The sequence below is a fragment of the Molossus molossus genome, unplaced genomic scaffold (assembly GCF_014108415.1).
Source record: "Molossus molossus isolate mMolMol1 unplaced genomic scaffold, mMolMol1.p scaffold_m16_p_11, whole genome shotgun sequence".
Lineage (NCBI taxonomy): Eukaryota > Metazoa > Chordata > Mammalia > Chiroptera > Molossidae > Molossus > Molossus molossus.
In genome coordinates, this window is record NW_023425346.1 from 105805370 (window position 1) to 105824410 (window position 19041).

Below are 19041 nucleotides of genomic sequence, written 5' to 3' on the forward strand. Positions count from 1 at the left end.
GCTCCTGTCGCCCGTAAAACTGCACACCCATGTTGCTGTTTCCCCTCCCTCCACACCTGCCAAAACAACCGTTGTGGGATTCAATATAGTTCTTGGGCCCCTCACCAAGGAATAAGGTCACAATATAAAAGAGCAAGTGCTCCCTGGGTGAGTTTGACTATGTTGAGAGGTCCCCTCACCGTGCCCCCTTCACGAGCCTGGCAGAGTCCAGCCTGCCAGGCGCCTCCCGTTTACGCTTGGCCACCCCCGGCCACCCCAGGCCCTGCCCCAGACCCTGGCCCACTGGGGCTGCGCTCCTGGTCTCCGGCCGCAGGGGGCGCTACTGCTGCTGCTCAGATCGTGACTGTTCAACTTGGCGGGAAGTTTTCCAGCCCTTGTGTTAAAGCAGAAGTAGCAGACACTGAAAACCCATCACTTAATTTCTTTGCTACGTTTCCGTGACTGGGCCCTTGAGGGTGCCTCGTGTCTGCGGCAACACCCAGCCCAGCTCTTTCTGACTCGGGTTCAGGGCAGCTGCTTCCGGCCACAGCGGGAGGATTCGCACTGTGGAGACGGGCAGACGCCAGAGGGTGGAAGACGACAATGTACATCCACCGACTGTGTCCTCCCTGCAGCCATCCCGTCGTGCAGGGCCCTGAAGCCGAGGCAGCTCCCTCCAGGGCTCACACTGTCCCTCAGTCCAGTGAGAAAGCCACGCGGTCATTGCCAAGCGAGCCACGACCTGGTCGCTCGCTCTTCTTCTCTTACTTGTTCAAGTAAACGAAATACCGACCGACTGGAGGTCAGAACCCGGCCGCAGTTTGGCTCTGGCTGCCCCAGGTCAGCAAAAGGCAGCAAAGCTGAATCCAGCGTCTTCGTGGGGTTTACAAAAGAGCACTGGGTATTTTTTTAACTGGAATTTTTGGGCTACACATCGTTATAGCACTCATTTTTTCAAAATGTGTGATGTATGATATTATTGTTAACATTTGTAACTCACCTCCCCCAGACCAGGGGGAGGTGGTCTCGGGTTTGGTCCTCCAGGTTCTGGCTGGGAGCTGGGGCTGGGGCATCCTCAGTGTCCTGGCCCTCAGCCAGCCCTCCTCCCACGCCAGGGTGTCCCCTGGAGATCCCCCTCAGAACTGGGGGTCTGTCCTCCCTTTTAAGACCATCTCCTTGCCCTGGCTGGTTTGGCTCAGCAGTTAGAGCATCAGCCCACAGATCAATGAGTCTTGATTTGATTCCAGTCAAGAGCATGTACCTCGGTTGTGGTGTGTCCCCAGCCCTGGTTGGGGTTGTACGGGAGGCAACCAGTCACCGTGTCCCTCTCACAAGGATGTGTCTCTCTCTCCCTTTCTCTCCCTCTCTCTACCTGAAGATAAATAGAAAAATATCCTCGGGTGAGGATAAAAAACAAAGACCATCTTCTTCCTTAACAGCTTCTTCCAGTTGCGTTTCCCCCGAGTCCCCAGGCCCCTGTTGTGTGGATCTGGGAGGGGGTGCTGGGGCCGGGAGGGCGCCAGCTCACCCCGAGAACTTGCTGCGGTTCCGAGGCAGGTCTCATCCCCCCACGGTTTCTTCCTAGGCCCGTTGCCAGTGCCCCTCACTGCCCCCCACCTCGCCGTGGCCTCGCACCCTGCCAACTTCATAAAAGGTCCATATCACTTTTTTTTTTTTCAATTTATCACTTTATTGAGCTTAACAAACAACATTTTGACATGTCATTATCCTCCCCCACCTTTTTTAATGTGGTAAAATACACAAAACATAAAATGTACCATTTTAACCACCTTGAAGTATACAATTCAGGCCCCACCGGTGTGGCTCAGTGGTTGAGTCTCGACCCTGCAGCAAGAGGTCGCCGGTTCGATTCCTGGTCAGGGCACATGCCCAGGTTGTGGGCCGGATCCCCAGTGGAGGGCGTGCAAGAGGCGGCCAATACATCTCTCATCGATGTTTCTCTCTCTCCCTCTCCCTTTCTGAAAATCAATAAAGAAAAACAATTTTAAAATTAAGGACATTCACATTGTTGTGCAAATATCACTATCATCCCTCCCCAGACTTCTCCCTGTTCCCAAACTGACCATCTGTCCCCATTGAGCACTAGCTCCCCACCCCCTCCTGCAGCCCCAGGTCACCTCTGTCTACTTTCTGTCTCCAGGAATCTGGCGACTGTGGGTCCCTCCTAGGTGGGCTCACCGGCGTTTGTCTTTCTGTGAGGGCTCGCTCCGCTCAGCACGTCTTCGAGGTCCGTCTGGGTCGTAGCAGGCGTCAGAGCGGACTTTCTTTTCAAGGCTGAGTCCCACGCCGCGGTGTCTGAACCACGCCTGAGTCCCCACTTACCTGTCGGTGAACCCCGGCTGCCTTCGCCTCGTGGCCATGGTGTGCGCCGCCCGCCTGTGGACACACCCAGCGTTGGCACGGGGCTCGCTGTGTACTTGGCTTGGAGGACCAGCCGGGCTGTTTTCCACGCTGGCTGGACCATATTCTACTCTCTCCGGCCGTGCACAGGGGTCCCATTGCCCCACATTCTTGCCACACTTGTTATTTTCGTGTTCCGTATGTTTTAAGAATCCGTCCTTTCGGTTTATTGGGCACGGTGTGACGTGTATGCTCGTGTCAGGACTGTCTCGTCCAGATCCAGTCCGAGGGGGTGTTTTCCTAAGGGCTCCTGGCTTCCCAGAGGGCTGTTTTCAGGTCTCCCACCCACTCAGGAGGTGAACTGGTTTTTCCTTGATGTATGTTTTCATCCTTTGCCTTTAAAAGCAATCAGAGTTTGTGTGTTTTCGCTCTTTGTTTTTACCTGGAGAGCTCATTCCCTTCGGATTTATACACCAGCCTACTAAGTGAGCTCCATATTCGCCACTGTTTATTTTTTCTCAGACTCGCCTTTTTTTTTTTTTTTTTTTTTTTGAGGGGTAGGGCTTGTTTTGGAAAGAGAAAAAATTTTCTCCTAGTTTTCTTATTCAACGCGTTTCAGTTCTGCCTGGTTTGGACATTGTGCATTTATAGGGTTATTATTCTGGTGGTTACCTCAGCGACTCTGATATGGACAGTTTACAGAGTCTGAGATTAGCCAGGTCTCCAGCCTATTTCAGTCATCCAAGGACAACCCGACTGACTTGCTTCAGTATCTGGTCTGTTAGTTCTGCCCCTTTTCTTAGCTCACGAATTAAAGGTCTTATTGTTGTTCAGGCAGCAGGTTTGTCCAAATGCATTCCCACGCTTACCCGCCTCTGCTGTTCCTTCTCGTACCCCAGCCCTACCCGGGATCCTTCCTTCCTTCTGAAATTGGCCCTGGAGGATTTGCGTTCAGGAGCCCAGAGGCAGCGGGCGTGGGGCCGCCCGCAGGGTCACCAAGGCTGCCGGATGGTGTCAGCGGTGTCAGCGGGAGGGGCTGCCAGCCCAGCCGCCCGGGCCGGCCGCCGCAGCGCCATCGCAGCCCCTGGGGACAGCCGTCTGTGCCGCAAGCTGGGGTTAAACTGAACAGACTTCCATAGGAAACACACCATCACGGCTGCTAACACTACTTTTATGGACATTTCCCCAAGAAAGACGTCTCTCTGGAAAACGAAATTCACAGGATGCAATTAAAACCACTAGATGAGGGTATTTGGCCCCTCTTAAGTGCTTCTGCAAATGGGCCTCCACGTAACGCGATGAAGGCTGGCTTTGTTCACGTCGAGTAGCAATGGTCTTTATTACCTGTAACCCGGGGCATTCTGTTACCGTGTGTGTTCACAGGCAGCCTTTCCCGGGCCCTTGGGTCTGACCCCAGTGTGACCGCCGCTTCGGGGAACAGTCATGGCGGGGGGGCACTGTGTCCCTTGGATAAAGGCAACTGTCTCAACTTCGATCCATGGTTGAGTGGCATGTGTTTTCTGGCTTATGGCTTTGAGAAAATAAAATAAATTCATCTTGTCTTCAAACATCAGGAAAATCATCATCATCATTATTATCTTTATTGATTTGAGAGAGAGGCACGGAGAGAGAGAGAGAGAAGCATCAATTGGTTGCCTCCCACAGGCATCCTGACTGGGAGTTGAACCCCTCACCTTTTTGGTGTATGGAACAATGTTCCAACCAACTGAGTCACCTGGCCAGGGCACAAAAATTATTTTTTTGGGGGAAAAAAGAAAAGTTTTCCAAGCAATGTACTTTTCGGCAACACGGCTCAGAGGAGCTACGTCACTGTGCTGTCCTCTTTTTGCCCATTCTTTTAAGGGGACTCCTCCCTTACTCAGGACCCAGATGGAGGGCACAGGGCCACCCTGGGAGCGACATGTGATGTGGGCTGAGAGACTGTTTGTCCTGAAGTTGCTGACCTAAGAGCTTGAAGGCCTGGGGTGATGTTGCACAGAGGAAAGCAAGTCTGGAGATGGACGAGACCTAGGGCCACACCTTGAGCTCCTGGATCCAGCTGTGCCTGAAGACCACCCCATTTTGGACATGCCTGTTCCGTAGATGTCTTAGTGGGTGTGATGGTTCAATTGTATCTCAGCTTGGCTAGGTCATGGTGCCCAGCTACTGGGTCAAACACCAGTCTAGAGATTGCTGTGAAGCTGTTTTGTAGATGAGATTAACACCTACAGTCAGGTGACTTTACATTGTACAGTCAGGTGACTTTACACTGAGGCTACTACCCTTAACGATCTGTGTGGCCCTCATCCAGTCAGTTGCAGCCTGTCAGGCAGTGGTGCTCAACCTGTGGGTCGTGACCCCTTTGGGGGTCGAACAACCCTTTCACAGGGGTTGCCTGAGACATAACAGTAGCAAAATTACAGTTATGAAGTAGCAACAAAAATAATTTTATGGCCCTGGCCGGTTTGGCTCAGCGGTTAGAGCGTCGGCCTGCGGTCCTGAGAGACCCGGGTTCGGTTCCCGCTAAGGGCATGTACCTCGGCTGCAGTTTGTCCCTGGCCCTGGTCGGTTGTGCGGGTGGCAGCCACTCGATGTGTCCCTTTCACATCGATGTTTCTCTCTCTCTCTCTGTTTCTCTCTCTCCCTCCCACTCTACCTGAACAAAAAATGAAAAAAAAAAAATAATTTTATGGTTGGGGATCACCACAACCTGAGGAACTGTATTAAAGGGTCACAGCATTAGGAAGCTTGGGAACCACTGCAGGGCATAAACAGGTTACCCTGGGGAAGGGGAATTCTGCCTGAGGGGCTGCAGCGTAGACACCGGGCTGTGTCCAGCCTGCTAGCCTGCCTTACAGAGTTCAGACTCAAGACGGTAACATCGATAATTGTTGAGTTTCCAAACTGGATTTCAGACTGCCAGCCTTCACAGGCATGTAGGCAAGTCTTTAATCTCTTTAATTCAGGTATGTCCATTGCTTTTTTGACGTCATGTTCTTGCACCCCTAATAGACCACAGTATGGTGTCAGCGTAGCTTTTATATGCCCTGGGAGACGGGAAAGTCCCGCGACTCACTTTACTGTGATATTTGCGTTATTGCTGCGCCCTGGAACCAAACCCCCAAAGTCTCCGAGGTGCCCACACACACCTTAACGTTAAAAACTCTGTTGCTGCCCTGGCCAGTTTGGCTCAGTGGTTAGAGCGTCAGCCTGCGGTCCGGAGAGACCCGGGTTCGGTTCCCGCTAAGGGCACGTACTTCGGTTGCAGTTTGTCCCCGGCCCTGGTTGGTCGTGCGGGTGGCAGCCACTCGATGTGTCCCTTCACGTCGATGTTTCTCACTCTCTCTCCCTTCCTCTCTCTCCCTCCCACTCTATCTGTACAAAAAATGGAAAAATACCCTCGGGCGAGGATAAAAAAAAAAAAAAAACTCTGTTGCTAACCATCACCTGCGCATTCGTGTTGTTGAAGAATGCCGCCCCCTCTGAGACCCCGCACGCTGAGGTCCCTGCGGGGGCTGCAGGGCCGGAGGAGCCTGACCACGGCCGACTGGCTGCCAGGCTCTGCCCCCAGACGTGCACCGGGAGGCATATGGGGGATGTCTGAGCCGCTGGTCACAGGGTCAGGCTGGAGTCTCTGACTTGGTGGGGCCAGAAACGGGCAGGGCAGGAGCTCAGCGAGGGCCAGTGAGGGCCGTGTGCAGGGAGAGGCTGTGAGCCGAGAGGCGGACAGAAAGACAGGAAGCAGGGTGCTGACGACACTGAGTCAGGAAAGGGCAACGTTCAGGGAAACTGGGAGACAGAGGCAGGGAGAGGTCAACAGAGAGAGGGAGGATGGCTGGGACTCTTAATTACATCTGCAAAACCCCTTCCCTGTTTGGGGCCCATCAATCACCCCCTCCCTGGGCGAAAGGCTCACCCCTGCACCCTGGACCAGGCACAGTGCCTGGGCGAGGTGGCCGTTGGGTGACTTTACTCATTTGTTCAATAATATATCCAGGTGGGAGAACCAAAGCCCCCTAGTGCATGTATGTAAACACAGCACTTACACGTGTATACACGACTCTGGGAAATAAAGTTCTGAGTAATACCGTTGGCGAAACAGTGTCTGTGTGACCAGAGGTCGGTTTCCAGGAAGGACTCTGCCCAGCAGATAGGACGGGACAGCCTGCAGCAGGAAGGTGGGGTGACAGGCATCTCTGGGAGACCAGAGGGTAGAGTCTGGCCGGAGCCCAGGCACCCAGCTGGTAGGGAAGGGAGGTGGGGGTGGGCTGCTCAGCTCAGGGCTGGGGTGTCAGAATGCAGGGGCCCCATGTGTGTGCACTGGGCTCTAGGAGGGTCTGGGGAGCAGCCGAGGACGGGGAGCCTGGAGTGTGTTTCCTTTTTCTTTTTTTATCCTCACCGGAGGAACATTTTTCCATTTTTTGTTCAGATAGAGTGAGGGAGAGAGAGGAAGAGAGAGAGAAACATCGACGTGAAAGGGACACATCGAGTGGCTGCCTCCCACAGACCCAACCAGGGCCGGGGACAAACTGCAACCGAGGTACGTGCCCCTAGCGGGAACCGAACCAGGTCTCTCTGGACCGCAGGCCGACGCTCCAACCGCTGAGCCAAACCGGCCAGGGCTGGAGTGTGTTTCTTTGTGAGGGACCAGCTAAGGGGCACAGGGAGCTCCAGGGTCCTTGAGGAGCTGTCAGCCTGAGTGACAGAGACTGGCAGAAACAAGTCACCTGGTGGTGACGGAGGGAGAGCAGGGGGTGAGGCAGGGTGGGGGGCTAGCCCAAGGGAGGGGCAGGGCCCCGACTCACTCTGGTTTTCAAACTGGGAGTCCTGTGTTCTGGACCCCCTCAGTCCAGGGCGGACTGAGGCGGCTGGTCACCCTGGGGTGGGAAGTCACTCTAAGAACCTGCCACTCCTGCTGCGAGGCCGGCTCCCAGGGTCGCAGGGTCGGGCGCCTCCCTGCTCTGAGTCCAGTACTCGGCCCCACCCCCAGTCGCCGGCACCGTCGGTGCTCAGCCGAGGTCGCCTGGTCTCATCCAGCTCTGTGGCCTCCCCAGAGGATACCGGCAGTCCAGGGCTGCCCTTGGTGGCCCACAGGGCAGCAGAGGGAGGCGGGTTCCCACCTAGGGGTGGGGTGTGGGAGGGGGTGGCCTGGCCCTGTTTGGCTTCTTGCTGCCCACTCAACAAAGGGACACTGGGCATAGAACCCTGGGCATTCCCGCCCTGCTGTGGGGGCACCGATGCCCATTCTGTCCTGAGGCGCTCCCGCTGGGAAGCAAAGGGCACCTCCTGTGGGGTTTTGTCCTCTGGGCTGTCCTGTCGCAGGTGTCATTCCTCCTCAGACAGGAGGCTGAGGCCTGGGGGAGCTGCCCCTCGCCCAGCCCCTCAGCCAGGAGGACGCAGCCTCCGGGCTCCTGACTGCTCCTTTCTAGGACAGGTGCTTCTGTGATCACCGGCTCCGAGGGCGGCAGAGCCGGGCTGGTCAAAGCGTTTCCAGGGCACGGCTGAGTGCGGGCTGCCCTGGATTCGCGGCCTCCCCTGGGTAAGCCTGAGAAATGCCCCTGCTCCCTCTTCAGAGTCCAAGGGCAGAGGGGGAGCGGGGTGGGGTGGGGGCGGGCAAAGAAGGTTTCCAGAAGAGGGCGGAGGCCTGAGGTCTCCTGGCAAGAGCCACCCCAATGCAGGCCCACAGGGGCCGTGGAGCCGCCTGCTTCCTGCTTGCCGGATGGCCATCGGGCGCCCCATTCTTGGAGCTGGGCTGTGGGGGTGCAGCGGCCAGCAGCACCAGACTCCAAGCTCTGGGGTTGGGGTCCTCCGTGCATGCAGCAGTGAGGCCCCCACTCCCAGCTGCCCTGCACACAGGCGGTGTTGGCAGAAGAGGCCCCTGGCTCCCTGCAGGGGGGAGGGAACCCGGGTGGGACAGTGGCTGATTAACGTAGAGTTCTGGCCCCTCCCTAGACCTCCTGAGCCAGAAAACCATGGTTGGACATTTCTGCTATAAAAATTAAGCTTAATGAGCGTCACTGTAGCTAAATCTCTCACACATCTGATGATTTTCTTAAAATAAATGCTTAGAAGAGGAATTTCTAATTAAGGATTAGGAACATTTTATGCCAAGCTATGCTCCTGACAGGTTGGGCTAGGCTCCAAGCAGAAGTCAGCAGGGGCGTTTTATTTTGGGGATATAGGTGAGTGGGTTGCTACGGAGAGGCCTGACCTGTCAGATGACAACAGGATTCGGGGGGTGTGTGTATGTGATTCTAGGGCGGGAGGAAGTGATGGGGGCGAGGTGGGGGGGCAAATGCAAGGGTGCCACTGGGACTTGGAGGGGGCGGGGACAGCTCCCACTGTGCCTGAGGTGGCACTCACTCCTCTGTGCAGGCTGGTCCTAGTGGCACACCCAGAGTGCCCTCGGCTGGGAAGGCCTGGGCACATGCCTGCAGGCTGCAGGTCACGTGATCCGAATGAGTCCCACCTGCAGCATTCACTGGGCGGCCCTTTGTTGGTGGGTGTGTTGGGCTTAAAGGACCCAGAGGAAGTGGGATCCTGCAGAGAAGGTGAGGTTTGAGGAGAGAGGCTGCAGGGCTGGACCATCAGGATGCGAGTCCCGTCTTGGCCCCTGTGTTTTGGGCAAGGCATGGAGTCCCCTGACCTCAGGGTCCTGAAAAATGGGGTGAGGGTTAGTGCCACTTCCAATACCTGCTAGTGTTGAGAGCACTGCCCTGAGCCCCCTGGGCCTTTAGGAAGAGGGCGTGGGGATGTCATGGACCCACTGGAGCCTCGGGTCCTCCTCCAAGGGACAGGATCCCAGGGCACCAACATCAGAGCCAGGCCAAGGCCCCTGAACCCCTCCGTGCACAGGTGCTGATGACCGGGCCGTGCAGCGGAGGCCGGTGGGGACAGGGCTCTCAACCTGGCTGCAGGTGAGTATCACTTGGGAGCCTCAGAAACCTTTGTCCAGGCCACAACCCAGACCAACTGCATCAGGATCATGTGGGTGGGGGTGGGTGGGACCAGGCTTCCTTTTTTGTGTTGTGGTAACATATACATAATAAACTTTACCATCTTAACCTTTTTAAAGTGTACAGTTCTGTAGTGTCAAATATATTCACACTGTAGTGCAACCAATCTCTAGAACTTTATCATCTTGCCCCCCGAAACTGTTCATTAAACAACTCATTCTCCTCCCCCAGCCCCAGGCACCTACCCTTCTATTTTCGATGAATTTGACTATGCTAGGAACCTCGTGAGTGGAATCATGTAGTATTTGTCCTTTTTTGCGACTGGTTGATTTCACTCAGCATAATGTCCTCAAGGTTCATCCATGTTGTAGACTGTGTCAGAATGCCCTTCCTTTTCAAGGCTGAGTAATATTCCATTGCATGGACAGACCACACTTTGTTTATCCATTCATCCTATGATGGACTCGGGTTGTCTCCAGGCTGCCATGTTTTGAAAGCTCCCAGGTGTTTATGTGTGCAGCTCTGGTGGAGGTCAGTGGGCTGGGCTGGCCTGGTTCCCTGAAGGGCAGCACCATGGGCATCACCCTGGCCCCAGTGCAGAGGGTGTTCTCCGCTGTTATCAAATCCAAACAGCCCCCTTCCCCTAACAAACATCCGGCAGGGCCTGCCAAGTCAGTAGTGCGGGTGATGCCATCCAGGGTGTCTGGGTCAAACTCAGCACCGGACACCAGGCTCCCGTTACTCCAGCCTAGTCCTGTTATTTCAATACAAGAAAGGGCCTGTGCGTCACATGCACAGTTGTTGGGGGGCTCCAGACTCACACTCATCAGTTCCCTGCTGTATCCCCCACTTCACCTCTCAAACCCAGACCCACTGGCACCTGTTCTGGTGCGGCCTCCCTGCCATCCACGGAGGCGCCAGCTCCTCCCCCCCGCAGAAGCCTTCTCTCTAACCGGGTGGGGAGCCTGGAAGGAGCCAAGGGAACCCATGCTTAAGCATCGACTCAGTGCACATGGGTTGACAGCAGCTCGTGGAAGGAATTTTGGGGCGCATTCATCGAATCCCACGTTCATATAAGCCCCTCGCTGCGGTAACCCTCCCACAAAGCCTACTGCGGGAAGCAGAGCTGTGAGTCTCTAACCTTCGCATCCACGCGCCCGCGGGCTGCTCCAAGCCCCCGGGCTGGCCTCCTCCCACCGGCCCTCCGGGGACCACACTCCGCCCCGGCGGAGGTCGGGCTTCAACCCGGCCTCGGGAACCTCCCGCGGCCCCGCCCACCCCAGCCAGGGAGCTGGCCACGCCCCTTCCTTGGGGGCGGGGACGGGCCCGACCAATCGGAGCTCCCAGAGCCTGCGGCTGGGCCCCGCCCCCGGCGAGCGCCTGTTCCCAGACTCCTCCGCTGGGCATGCGGGGCGAGCGCCGTGCCGCGGGGCCGACAGCGCGCGCCCGGCTCCGGCGCCCGTGCGCCCTGCGGTCGGGCAGCGAGGTGGCACCGGGAGGCCTGCGCGGGGCTCCGGAAGCCCGTGCAGGAGGGGCTCGCTCGCCGGAAGTCGCTACCCCGAAGGGACCCTCCCACCCGCGGCGCCGGAAGTGGCCGCGGTCGCGCTCGGGCCGCGGACGGGCCGCCGGCGGAGCGCCCATGGCAGAGGGCGGCGGCCCCGGCGGGCGGGCCGGGCCGGGGCCCGCAGGTAACGTGCGCGCAGCCGCGGCCGCTGCGACCCCGCGCCCACCTCCTTTCCCAGGAAGCTCGCGTTCACGGCCAGCCCCCTAGGACCCAGCGGGGGGCGCAGGACAGGGGCCACCCGCCGCTCTGCGGGCCCCGTGCGGGAGGCCCCTCGGCCGGCCCCTCGCGCGGCAGGTGCCTTTGCGTCGCGCTCCCACCGGCCGCGAGGACGTCCCCGCAGCGTCGGGGGTCCCCGCGCGTGCCCGTGGGCCCCTCCAGCGGGGCGCGCAGCTCTGGCACACTTAGGTTTAGGCGGCTGGGAAGGCTCACGCGCACCCCAAAATAGCCATCAGACTTGGGGTCTCCCCTGAAATAGCCCTCCCATGCAGAGGTGAACTGGCAGGGCGTCGTTCGCAGGCGTTCAGGGCCGCTTTCCCCCTAACCCGTGGCGAGATCCCCTCCTCCGCCGTAGTCTGACTTTGCCCTGTGTACAGTGCTTTTGCGTGCTCTGGACTTGACATGCTCATGCGTGTCTTTGGAGAGGGACCCCTCCCAAGAGGTTATTAGACCTTAGTAATAAACTAAAGGCTTTATTCTTAAGTGTGCCGTAATTTAAGATACAATGTTGACTTGGAGAAGGTACAAGCAGCACTTTGCATCCTTCCCTCCCCAGTACTGGCTGGACCTTGCCGGCGCAGGGGTATCCCACTGAACAGGAGCAAGTCAGACGAAGCCCCTTCCATCCTGGGCTTTGGTCAGTATTGACTTTGACCCCAGGGACAGCCAGGACCTTAGGGTCTGGGATGTCGTCTCGTGTGAGAGTGAAGGATGGGATGAGGGGTTCAGCTGGGAAAAGAGGAGTCAAGAGAGGAGTCTTGTTGAAGAAAGGTGGGTGCTGCCCTGCACCCAGGGTCTCTATGTCCTTGCAGGACTGTGTAGTTATTTGCGTGTTGCAGGCCAGGGAAGAAGGGCCCCAGAGATTTCCAGCTAATGCCTAAGTGCTCTGTGGGGTAATTGTGTGGTCACGGAGAAGCAGACCAGGAAAACCCAAACCTGAAGTTCCCCTTGGATCTGGACCTGCAGCTGGGGAGCGGGAGGCTGCCTGGGCCAGGGAGCAGGTAGAAATGAGGCCAGCAAAGGCAGGCCCAGGGCGGGACCTAGCAAAGCTCCATGGCTCCCACCACCTGTCAGTCTCCACCCTACACACTCTGAATCTTAACCTTTGAACTCTTCACTTTATGGGGTGCAACTGTGGGGTGACTGGAGTGGAGGAGTGGGTGGCAGCCCCAGCAGGGTCCTTGGTGCCTGCCCGTGGATCTCCAGGTCTGGTAGAGTGACCCGTGTGTTTGTGAACCCTGCTGCCCGCCCAGCTGCCCGTGGCCCTTTGTGTCTCCCAGTGGACCGGCAGCCCTGGGGGCAGGGAGACCCATCACCCACTGTGCTGTGGCGGAGGCTTGTATACAGAAGGCACTCGGAAGAGATTTGACTCGAACATAAACATCCTCAGCATTGGAGTCTGCCTGCCGAGGCCTGTGCCTTACAGCTGAGCTGGTCACCTGCTGGCAGGGCAGGGCGTGGGTGCAGGCAGTCTGGGGCCTCAGCTTCCCTCTGCCGGCTGTGTAATTGTTTACAAGATGCCCGTTTTATGTAGGATCTTCTGCCTTAAATAGGTTTGCCTCCCCATCCCCCATCCCTCCAACGTTTTTAAGATGACTATTCTTGTCAGGTTGGTGTTAGGAATGTGCTACTTTCATCAAGCGAAGCTTTCTCTATTTTTCTGTGCTCTGGAAGTTTCTGGAGCATGGGAGCGATTTCTGTCTGGAGGGGAAGGGGTCGCTGGAGACGGCGCCCTTGGTGGGTGCGGGCGCGATTCCGGAGCTGACAGGAGCCCCTCTTCAGTGCAGGTCCCAATCTGAAGGAGTGGCTGAGGGAACAGTTTTGTGACCACCCTCTGGAGCACTGCGAGGACACGAGGCTCCATGACGCTGCCTACGTGGGGGACCTGCAGACCCTCAGGAGCCTGTTGCAGGAGGAGAGCTACCGCAGGTGAGCCTGGGGCCGGCACCAAGCCAGGCTCGTGACCCGCGTGGGCGGCGCACGCTGGTTTGCCCGGGGAGACCTGGTGCTGTCCAGTTTTGGAAGACGGAGGCACAGGGCGGAGGAGGGTGGCCAGGCTTGCAGGAGACTGCCGGGTACCGAGGGCAGGAGGACCTGACTTCGAGGCCAGCCCTGTCACTTGACCTGTACATTTCCTGGCGACTCCTGGCCTGTCTAGGTGTCACTTCCTCGGAGTCACTCCTGCGGCAGCCATGTTCCCCTCTTCAGTCGAGGTGGGCCTGCCCCTTTTTTATTAATCCTCACCCGAGGACATTTTTTCCATATTTTGTTCAGATAGAGTGGGAAGGGGAGAGAGAGAGAGAGAAACATCGACGTGAAAGGGACACATCGAGTGGTTGTCACCCACACGACCAACCAGGGCCGGGGACAAACTGCAACCGAGGTACGTGCCCTTAGCGGGAATCGAACCCGGTTCTCTGGGCTGCAGGCCGACACTCTAACCGCTTGAGCAAGCGGCCAGGGCGGGCCTGCCCCTTTGAAAGTGTCTGTGGCTCTTTATCCTACGCCGTGTACATAAGTTCACCTTCCTTATTTATTTTCTCCTGGTTATTCCCTGGGGTCCAGGCCTCCGATGTACCATACGTGACATTCCTGGTGTACTCCTCTCTGACTTCTCAGGTCCTTGGTCATCTGCCTCCAGGGCCTGGGGACAGCTGTGTCCTCGCCTAGGTGTGCGCTGGGTGTTCAGTTTCTTGTTCACTTTGTCCACAGCGCCCTGCCTGTTGCCACATCCTGCCAGTCCGCCCAGGAGCCCAGGCCCTTCCTTCCTAGCAGCAGAGTCTTGCTGTTGCTTCTCCCCTTGGGGCACCTGGGAGAGCAGCCTCTTCTCGGGGGTGCTCTCTGATTGCTTCCGGGCCTGGGACTGAAACACACAACCAGAGCTCCGCCATGCTCTTCCGGTTTCTGTTTCCCCTTTAAGGCTGGGATGGCGGTGACTTGAGAGGAGAAATGCCTGCCTGTGGCTATAGACTCTGATGTCACTTTGTGGGTTGTTCCTCAGAAAATGGTTTCTGCCCTGGCGGGTGGCTCCGCTGGTTGGAGCATCGTCCGGTATATCAAATGGTTGTGGGTTTGATGCCCGGTTGGGGCTTGTACAAGAGGCAACCGAGTGCTGTTCTCTCTCATCGGTTTTTCTCTTTCTCCTCCCCCCGCCCCCCTAAAATCAGTGAAAATCTATCCTTGGGTGAGGATTAAAAAAAGGGTTTCTAATACGACAGAATTAGGTTTCTTTCTGCTTTTCCGTGTAACGCCTTCATATTATCCATGACAGCATCATCAGTGTTAGCAAAGCCCCGCTGTCCACCGAGGATTGCCATGCGGAGGCCCAGACCCTGCCAGGCTGCCGCCCGGAGCAGGCCTCAGCCTGCGGACGTGTCCGTGCAGGGGAAGCAGCAGGAGGGAATAGGGTGCAGCTGGGCTCAGACCAGGTTTATTTTGCTTTTCCAAGGACTTTTTCTTCCTTTTTCACCCAGGCACCACGAGTCCCCTGTCTGTCGACCATATTTTGAGTTGCTATGTGTTTCTTTGGTGGGTCCTTGGAGCGTTCTTGGTCCCTTTGGCCAGTGGAGCCAGTTCCCAGCTGAAGGACGAACCCCGATCCCCCGCGTGTTTCTGGGTCACTGCTCCCGTGATCTGGATTCCGGAGCTGTGCTCAAAGCTGCCTTGGGAGCTGGAGGTGATCCGTGCCTCGGCCGGGTCTTGCCGTGGGGCTGCATGGCCGTGCCATTCCTTTCGGGGAGCCCTGGTCTGAGCGTCACTCCGATGAGAGCTGGGGCTGCCCTGTCCCCCTGCTGCCATTGGCCAGGAGCTGGGCCGTGCGGCCTTAGCGGCTCCTGCAGGCTGCTGTTTGCGCTGTCGGATCCGGGGCCTCGGCCCAGGGAGGGTGCTGAGGCCAGGGCACCGCCCGACTTCGGGCCTTCCCAGGTTGCCGTCCTGCCACGTGCCCGGGTCCAGCCCAGTGCAGATGTTCACCAGCAGGGCACACGGAAGCAGTGTGGGAGCAAAGGGGTGCCTGTGCTCGGGGGTGCCCCCACTCTGTTCCGTGTCTCCCCGCGCTGCCCTCACTGCCTGGCCTGTGTTCTCTCGCAGCCGCATCAACGAGAAGTCGGTCTGGTGCTGTGGCTGGCTCCCCTGCACGCCACTGCGCATCGCGGCCACTGCCGGCCACGGGGACTGCGTGGACTTCCTCATCCGGAAGGGGGCCGAGGTGGATCTGGTGGATGTGAAGGGGCAGACGGCCCTGTACGTGGCTGTGGTGAATGGGCACCTGGAGAGTGCCCAGATCCTCCTGGAAGCCGGTGCCGACCCCAACGGAAGCCGGCACCACCGGAGCACTCCTGTGTACCACGCCTCGCGCGTGGGCAGGGCCGACATCCTGCAGGCCCTCATCAGGTCAGTACTGCCAGGCCTGGCCGCCCGGCCCTCTGCGCCCCCTGGGACGTGGCGTGGCTGCCAGTTCCGGCAGCCACGCTCTCCTGTGTTCTGTGTTTGCTTTTTCTCTCTTTCTTTCTTAATTCAGACTTAGTAGAGGATCTGTCTGTCTTGTTAGTCTTTTAAAGAGCTACGTCTTAGCTTTATCAGTTCTCCTATTTTCTTTTTTGCTGATTCATTGCTATTTTTAATCTCTGTTTTTTTCTGTTTTCCTTAACTTTATTTTTTCTATACCTTTTGAGTTGAATGCTTATTCATTTAAAAAAATGGAATTTTTTTTTTATCCTCACCCAAGGACATTTTTCCATTTTTTGAACCAGATTGCATTTTCATTTTCCATGATCTCCAGTGACTTCTTTCTACCAAGGGGCTCTTTCCCCTCCCGTCTCAGGCAGCCCCTTCCGTGGTTGACGTGCCGTGTGGGGCCGGGGCTCAGTGCCGAGGGGCCAGGTTGGGCTCCGTCACTGCAGGTTGCAGTGGGTGGTGGCGGGCGCAGGGCCCTGGCATTCCCTCACCAGCCCAGCACATGACATAGCTTTGAAGTTGGGTGCTGAGAATGTATTTACTCCTTCATAGGTGCTGTGTGCTAAGTGCTGTGGAGCAGGCTTTGGAAGGGGGTGGGGGATACGGCTGTCACGTTAGAGGGTGATAGAGCTGCGGTCTCCTCCTCTGTGAGGGTTTCTGGCCGGGGGATCCAAGCCCCATGTTTTTGCATCTTGGAGAATGTAAGTCATTAACTTGGAAATGTTTCTGAGTGGGATCAATCAGTGAGACTTGGTCCCAGAAATCCCGTTGGGCCCTTCACTCGTTCCTGGGGTGCAGCTGCTTTGAATTAAGTGCGGGCTCGCCTTCCAGGGGTGCGCTTGCCGGCGCCCTGTGGAGAAGGTCATTCAGACGGTCATCCCCCTGGAGCACGGGCAGTACTTCCCAGTGCGGGCCCAGGAGTGCGTGTTGACCCGACTGAGCTGGCGAGGCGCTGACGGGCACGGGATGACGTGGGCGTCCCCAAAGGGACAGTGGGGTCTGGAGTGCACTGCCTTCCCCACAGGCAGGATGTCCTCCCTCGAGCTGGGCGGTGCCCTCCGCAGGTATGCGTCTGTCCCCTTCCGTACACGTCCCCTGGGTGAGGGGTGGTGTTTCTCTATGTGCGAAAGTTACGTTGATTTATTGAGCTGTCCCAGGGGTTCCTTGCCAGTGATATTAAAAGCAGTAGGGAATTTTGGAAAATATTCAGGATTGAAATGAACTGGCTCTCATCCAGGCGATTTTTATGAGTGGACGCAGGGCCGTCTTTCCCACAGCTCAGCTAATACCAGGTTGTCATTTTGCCCAAAATCACAAACATTTTGGAAGACAGTCCCCCAAGAAGGAGGGGAAAAAAATCAATAATCAGTGCTTCAAATCTAGTTCTCCCTTTCTAATTGGTTGTGCATGTGACGCGAAGTAGTTTCTGTGAGATTTGGTGTGTGTGGTAGACTGTGTCCCTGTCCCCCTGGCGTGTCCGGGACAGTGGGTGGTGCTTGCATTTGTAGTGTCTGATGATGCCACACGGTGGCGGCAGTGGGGACGCTGACGGTCCCGAGCACAGGGTCTGTGCCGTCCCCTCTCAGGGTGGCAGGGAGGTTCGGCCGAGGACAGAGCTAGCTGCTGGCGGTGACTGCGGCAGCTGCCTTTGGAAGGCATGGAGGACGGTGCTGTCCCCGCCCAGTCGTCACTGCCCACACTCCGTTTCCTGACCGACGAAGTGTGGGGTGCCCGAGCTCGGAGCGTTGCCGGGGTGGCCCAGGGCCACAGGTGCCGCCGGCAGGTGTTGGCCGGACGGGGGCAGGACGTGTCCTTGCCGAGACCCACGGAAGAGGCTGGGCGTCCCACTGCGTTCTGCCGGCGGCTTGTGATCGCAGCCGGGCCTGCTGCCGCGGACGCCCACGGAGCCCTTCGGTTCCTGGGGTCTCGGCCCCGCGTGAAGCCTTCGTCCCGTCTGACTGACGCTGTCCCTCATCAGTTTCCGTTTATTCGTGTTCGCGTTAGACTCCTAGTTTTCTGTATCACCCACTGAGTTATGACTATTTAACTGTATTGTTCATTTTTGGATGCTCTCGTGGTCAGCTGTGGCTACAGGGAGCCCATCGAGCCGGGTCCCCACGGTGCTCCGAACCGCTTGCACCCCCACGCGCCGAGGTATCCCCGGCCCCTCTCGGACCTCCGTGTCAGCCCTGGAAGAGCCTTCCCCAGGGAGCCCTGGGTCCTCGGGCGGGGAGTGTGAGAGCAGGGCTGGCCCGAGCGTGCGTGCAGCGGCCGTGTCGCTGTTCCAGGCCGCCCGCTGGACGGAGCTCAGTCCCACGTCGGCCCGTGTGTCCGTGGGCACCGGCGCTGTGCTCAGGTGGCTGCCTCCCGCGTCTCTTCCAGGGTGAGACCTGGCTTCCCTTCCGCACACAGTGGTTGTGCGGTCTGCAGGGAACCCGTCTGCCGTCCCCGCTGCCCCCCACGCCCCTCACGCCCCCGCCGGGCATGGCCTTGGCAGCCCCCCTTCACTCTGCCAGGACACGGCCCCCGAGCAGGTCTCCTCCCACTGCGGTCAGCGGCCCCTGCGTACAGTGAAATGACCCAGGTCAGTAGCTTGAGCTTGGCCTTGGAAAGCTCAGATGCCTGGTAGGAAGTCTCCCTGAGGGCGGCACTGCCACCCCCGGGCCCTGAGGCCTCTCCCCGTGGAGCCCAGGAGACAGGCTCGTCCACACCTGCCCTGCGAGGTTCATGTCCTCACGTGCCTGGGTTCAGGCTCAATCCTTGTCCTTGTCTGGGCACATGCAGGAGGCAACCAACTGGTGTCTCTCTCACGTCAGTGTTTCTCTCTTTCTCTTCCTCCCTCCTTCCCTTTCTCTGAAAATCAGTGGAAAAGTCTCAGGTGAGGGTTGACAACAACAAAACTAGAGCAGTGGCTGGAAGGTGGGCGTGGGTGTTGCTCCTGGTTTTCGCAGGAGAGCCCTAGTGTTTCCTTGACTTCTGCAGGAGGGAGTGTTTATTTATTTTTATCCTCACCTGAGGACATTTTTTTTTTTGCATTTTTCTTTAGATACAGCAGGAGGGAGAGGGGAGAAGAGAGAGAGAGAAACATTGATGTGAGAGAGACACATCGCGTGGCTGCCACCCATATGACCCCAGCCGGGGCCAGGACAAACTGCAACCGAGGTACGTGCCCTTAGTGGGTACAGAACCCGGGTCTCTCCGGTCCACGGGCTGACGCTCTAACCACTGAGCTAAACCAGCCAGGGCCATGAGGAAGTATTTTTATTGTGTTAAGGAAACATCTATCATTTACCATTTTACTGAGTATCTTTAACATGCATTAAATGTTGAGTTTTATCATGTGTGTATTTTTGCATTTACAGAGATAATCATGATTTCTCTCTTAGTTCTCTGAGTATGATGGATTATATTAATAGTTTCTAACATTGGAACTACCCGGCATTTTTGCAGTGACCCCCATGAGGTCACAGTGTGTTGCTTTCTTAATGTTTTTGGATCCTTTTTGCTAAC

General features: G+C 57.3%; 1 protein-coding gene across 1 annotated transcript in view; it reads left to right on the plus strand.

Moving 5' to 3' along the window:
- ASB1 (ankyrin repeat and SOCS box containing 1) overlaps positions 1-19041 on the plus strand; it is a 28565-nt gene that overhangs the window by 6186 nt on the left and 3338 nt on the right. Inside the window, exons 2-3 of the mRNA XM_036253375.1 lie at positions 12845-13005; positions 15166-15468. Of these exons, the coding sequence (XP_036109268.1) occupies positions 12845-13005; positions 15166-15468 (464 nt within the window). The remainder of the gene's footprint in view (positions 1-12844; positions 13006-15165; positions 15469-19041) is intronic.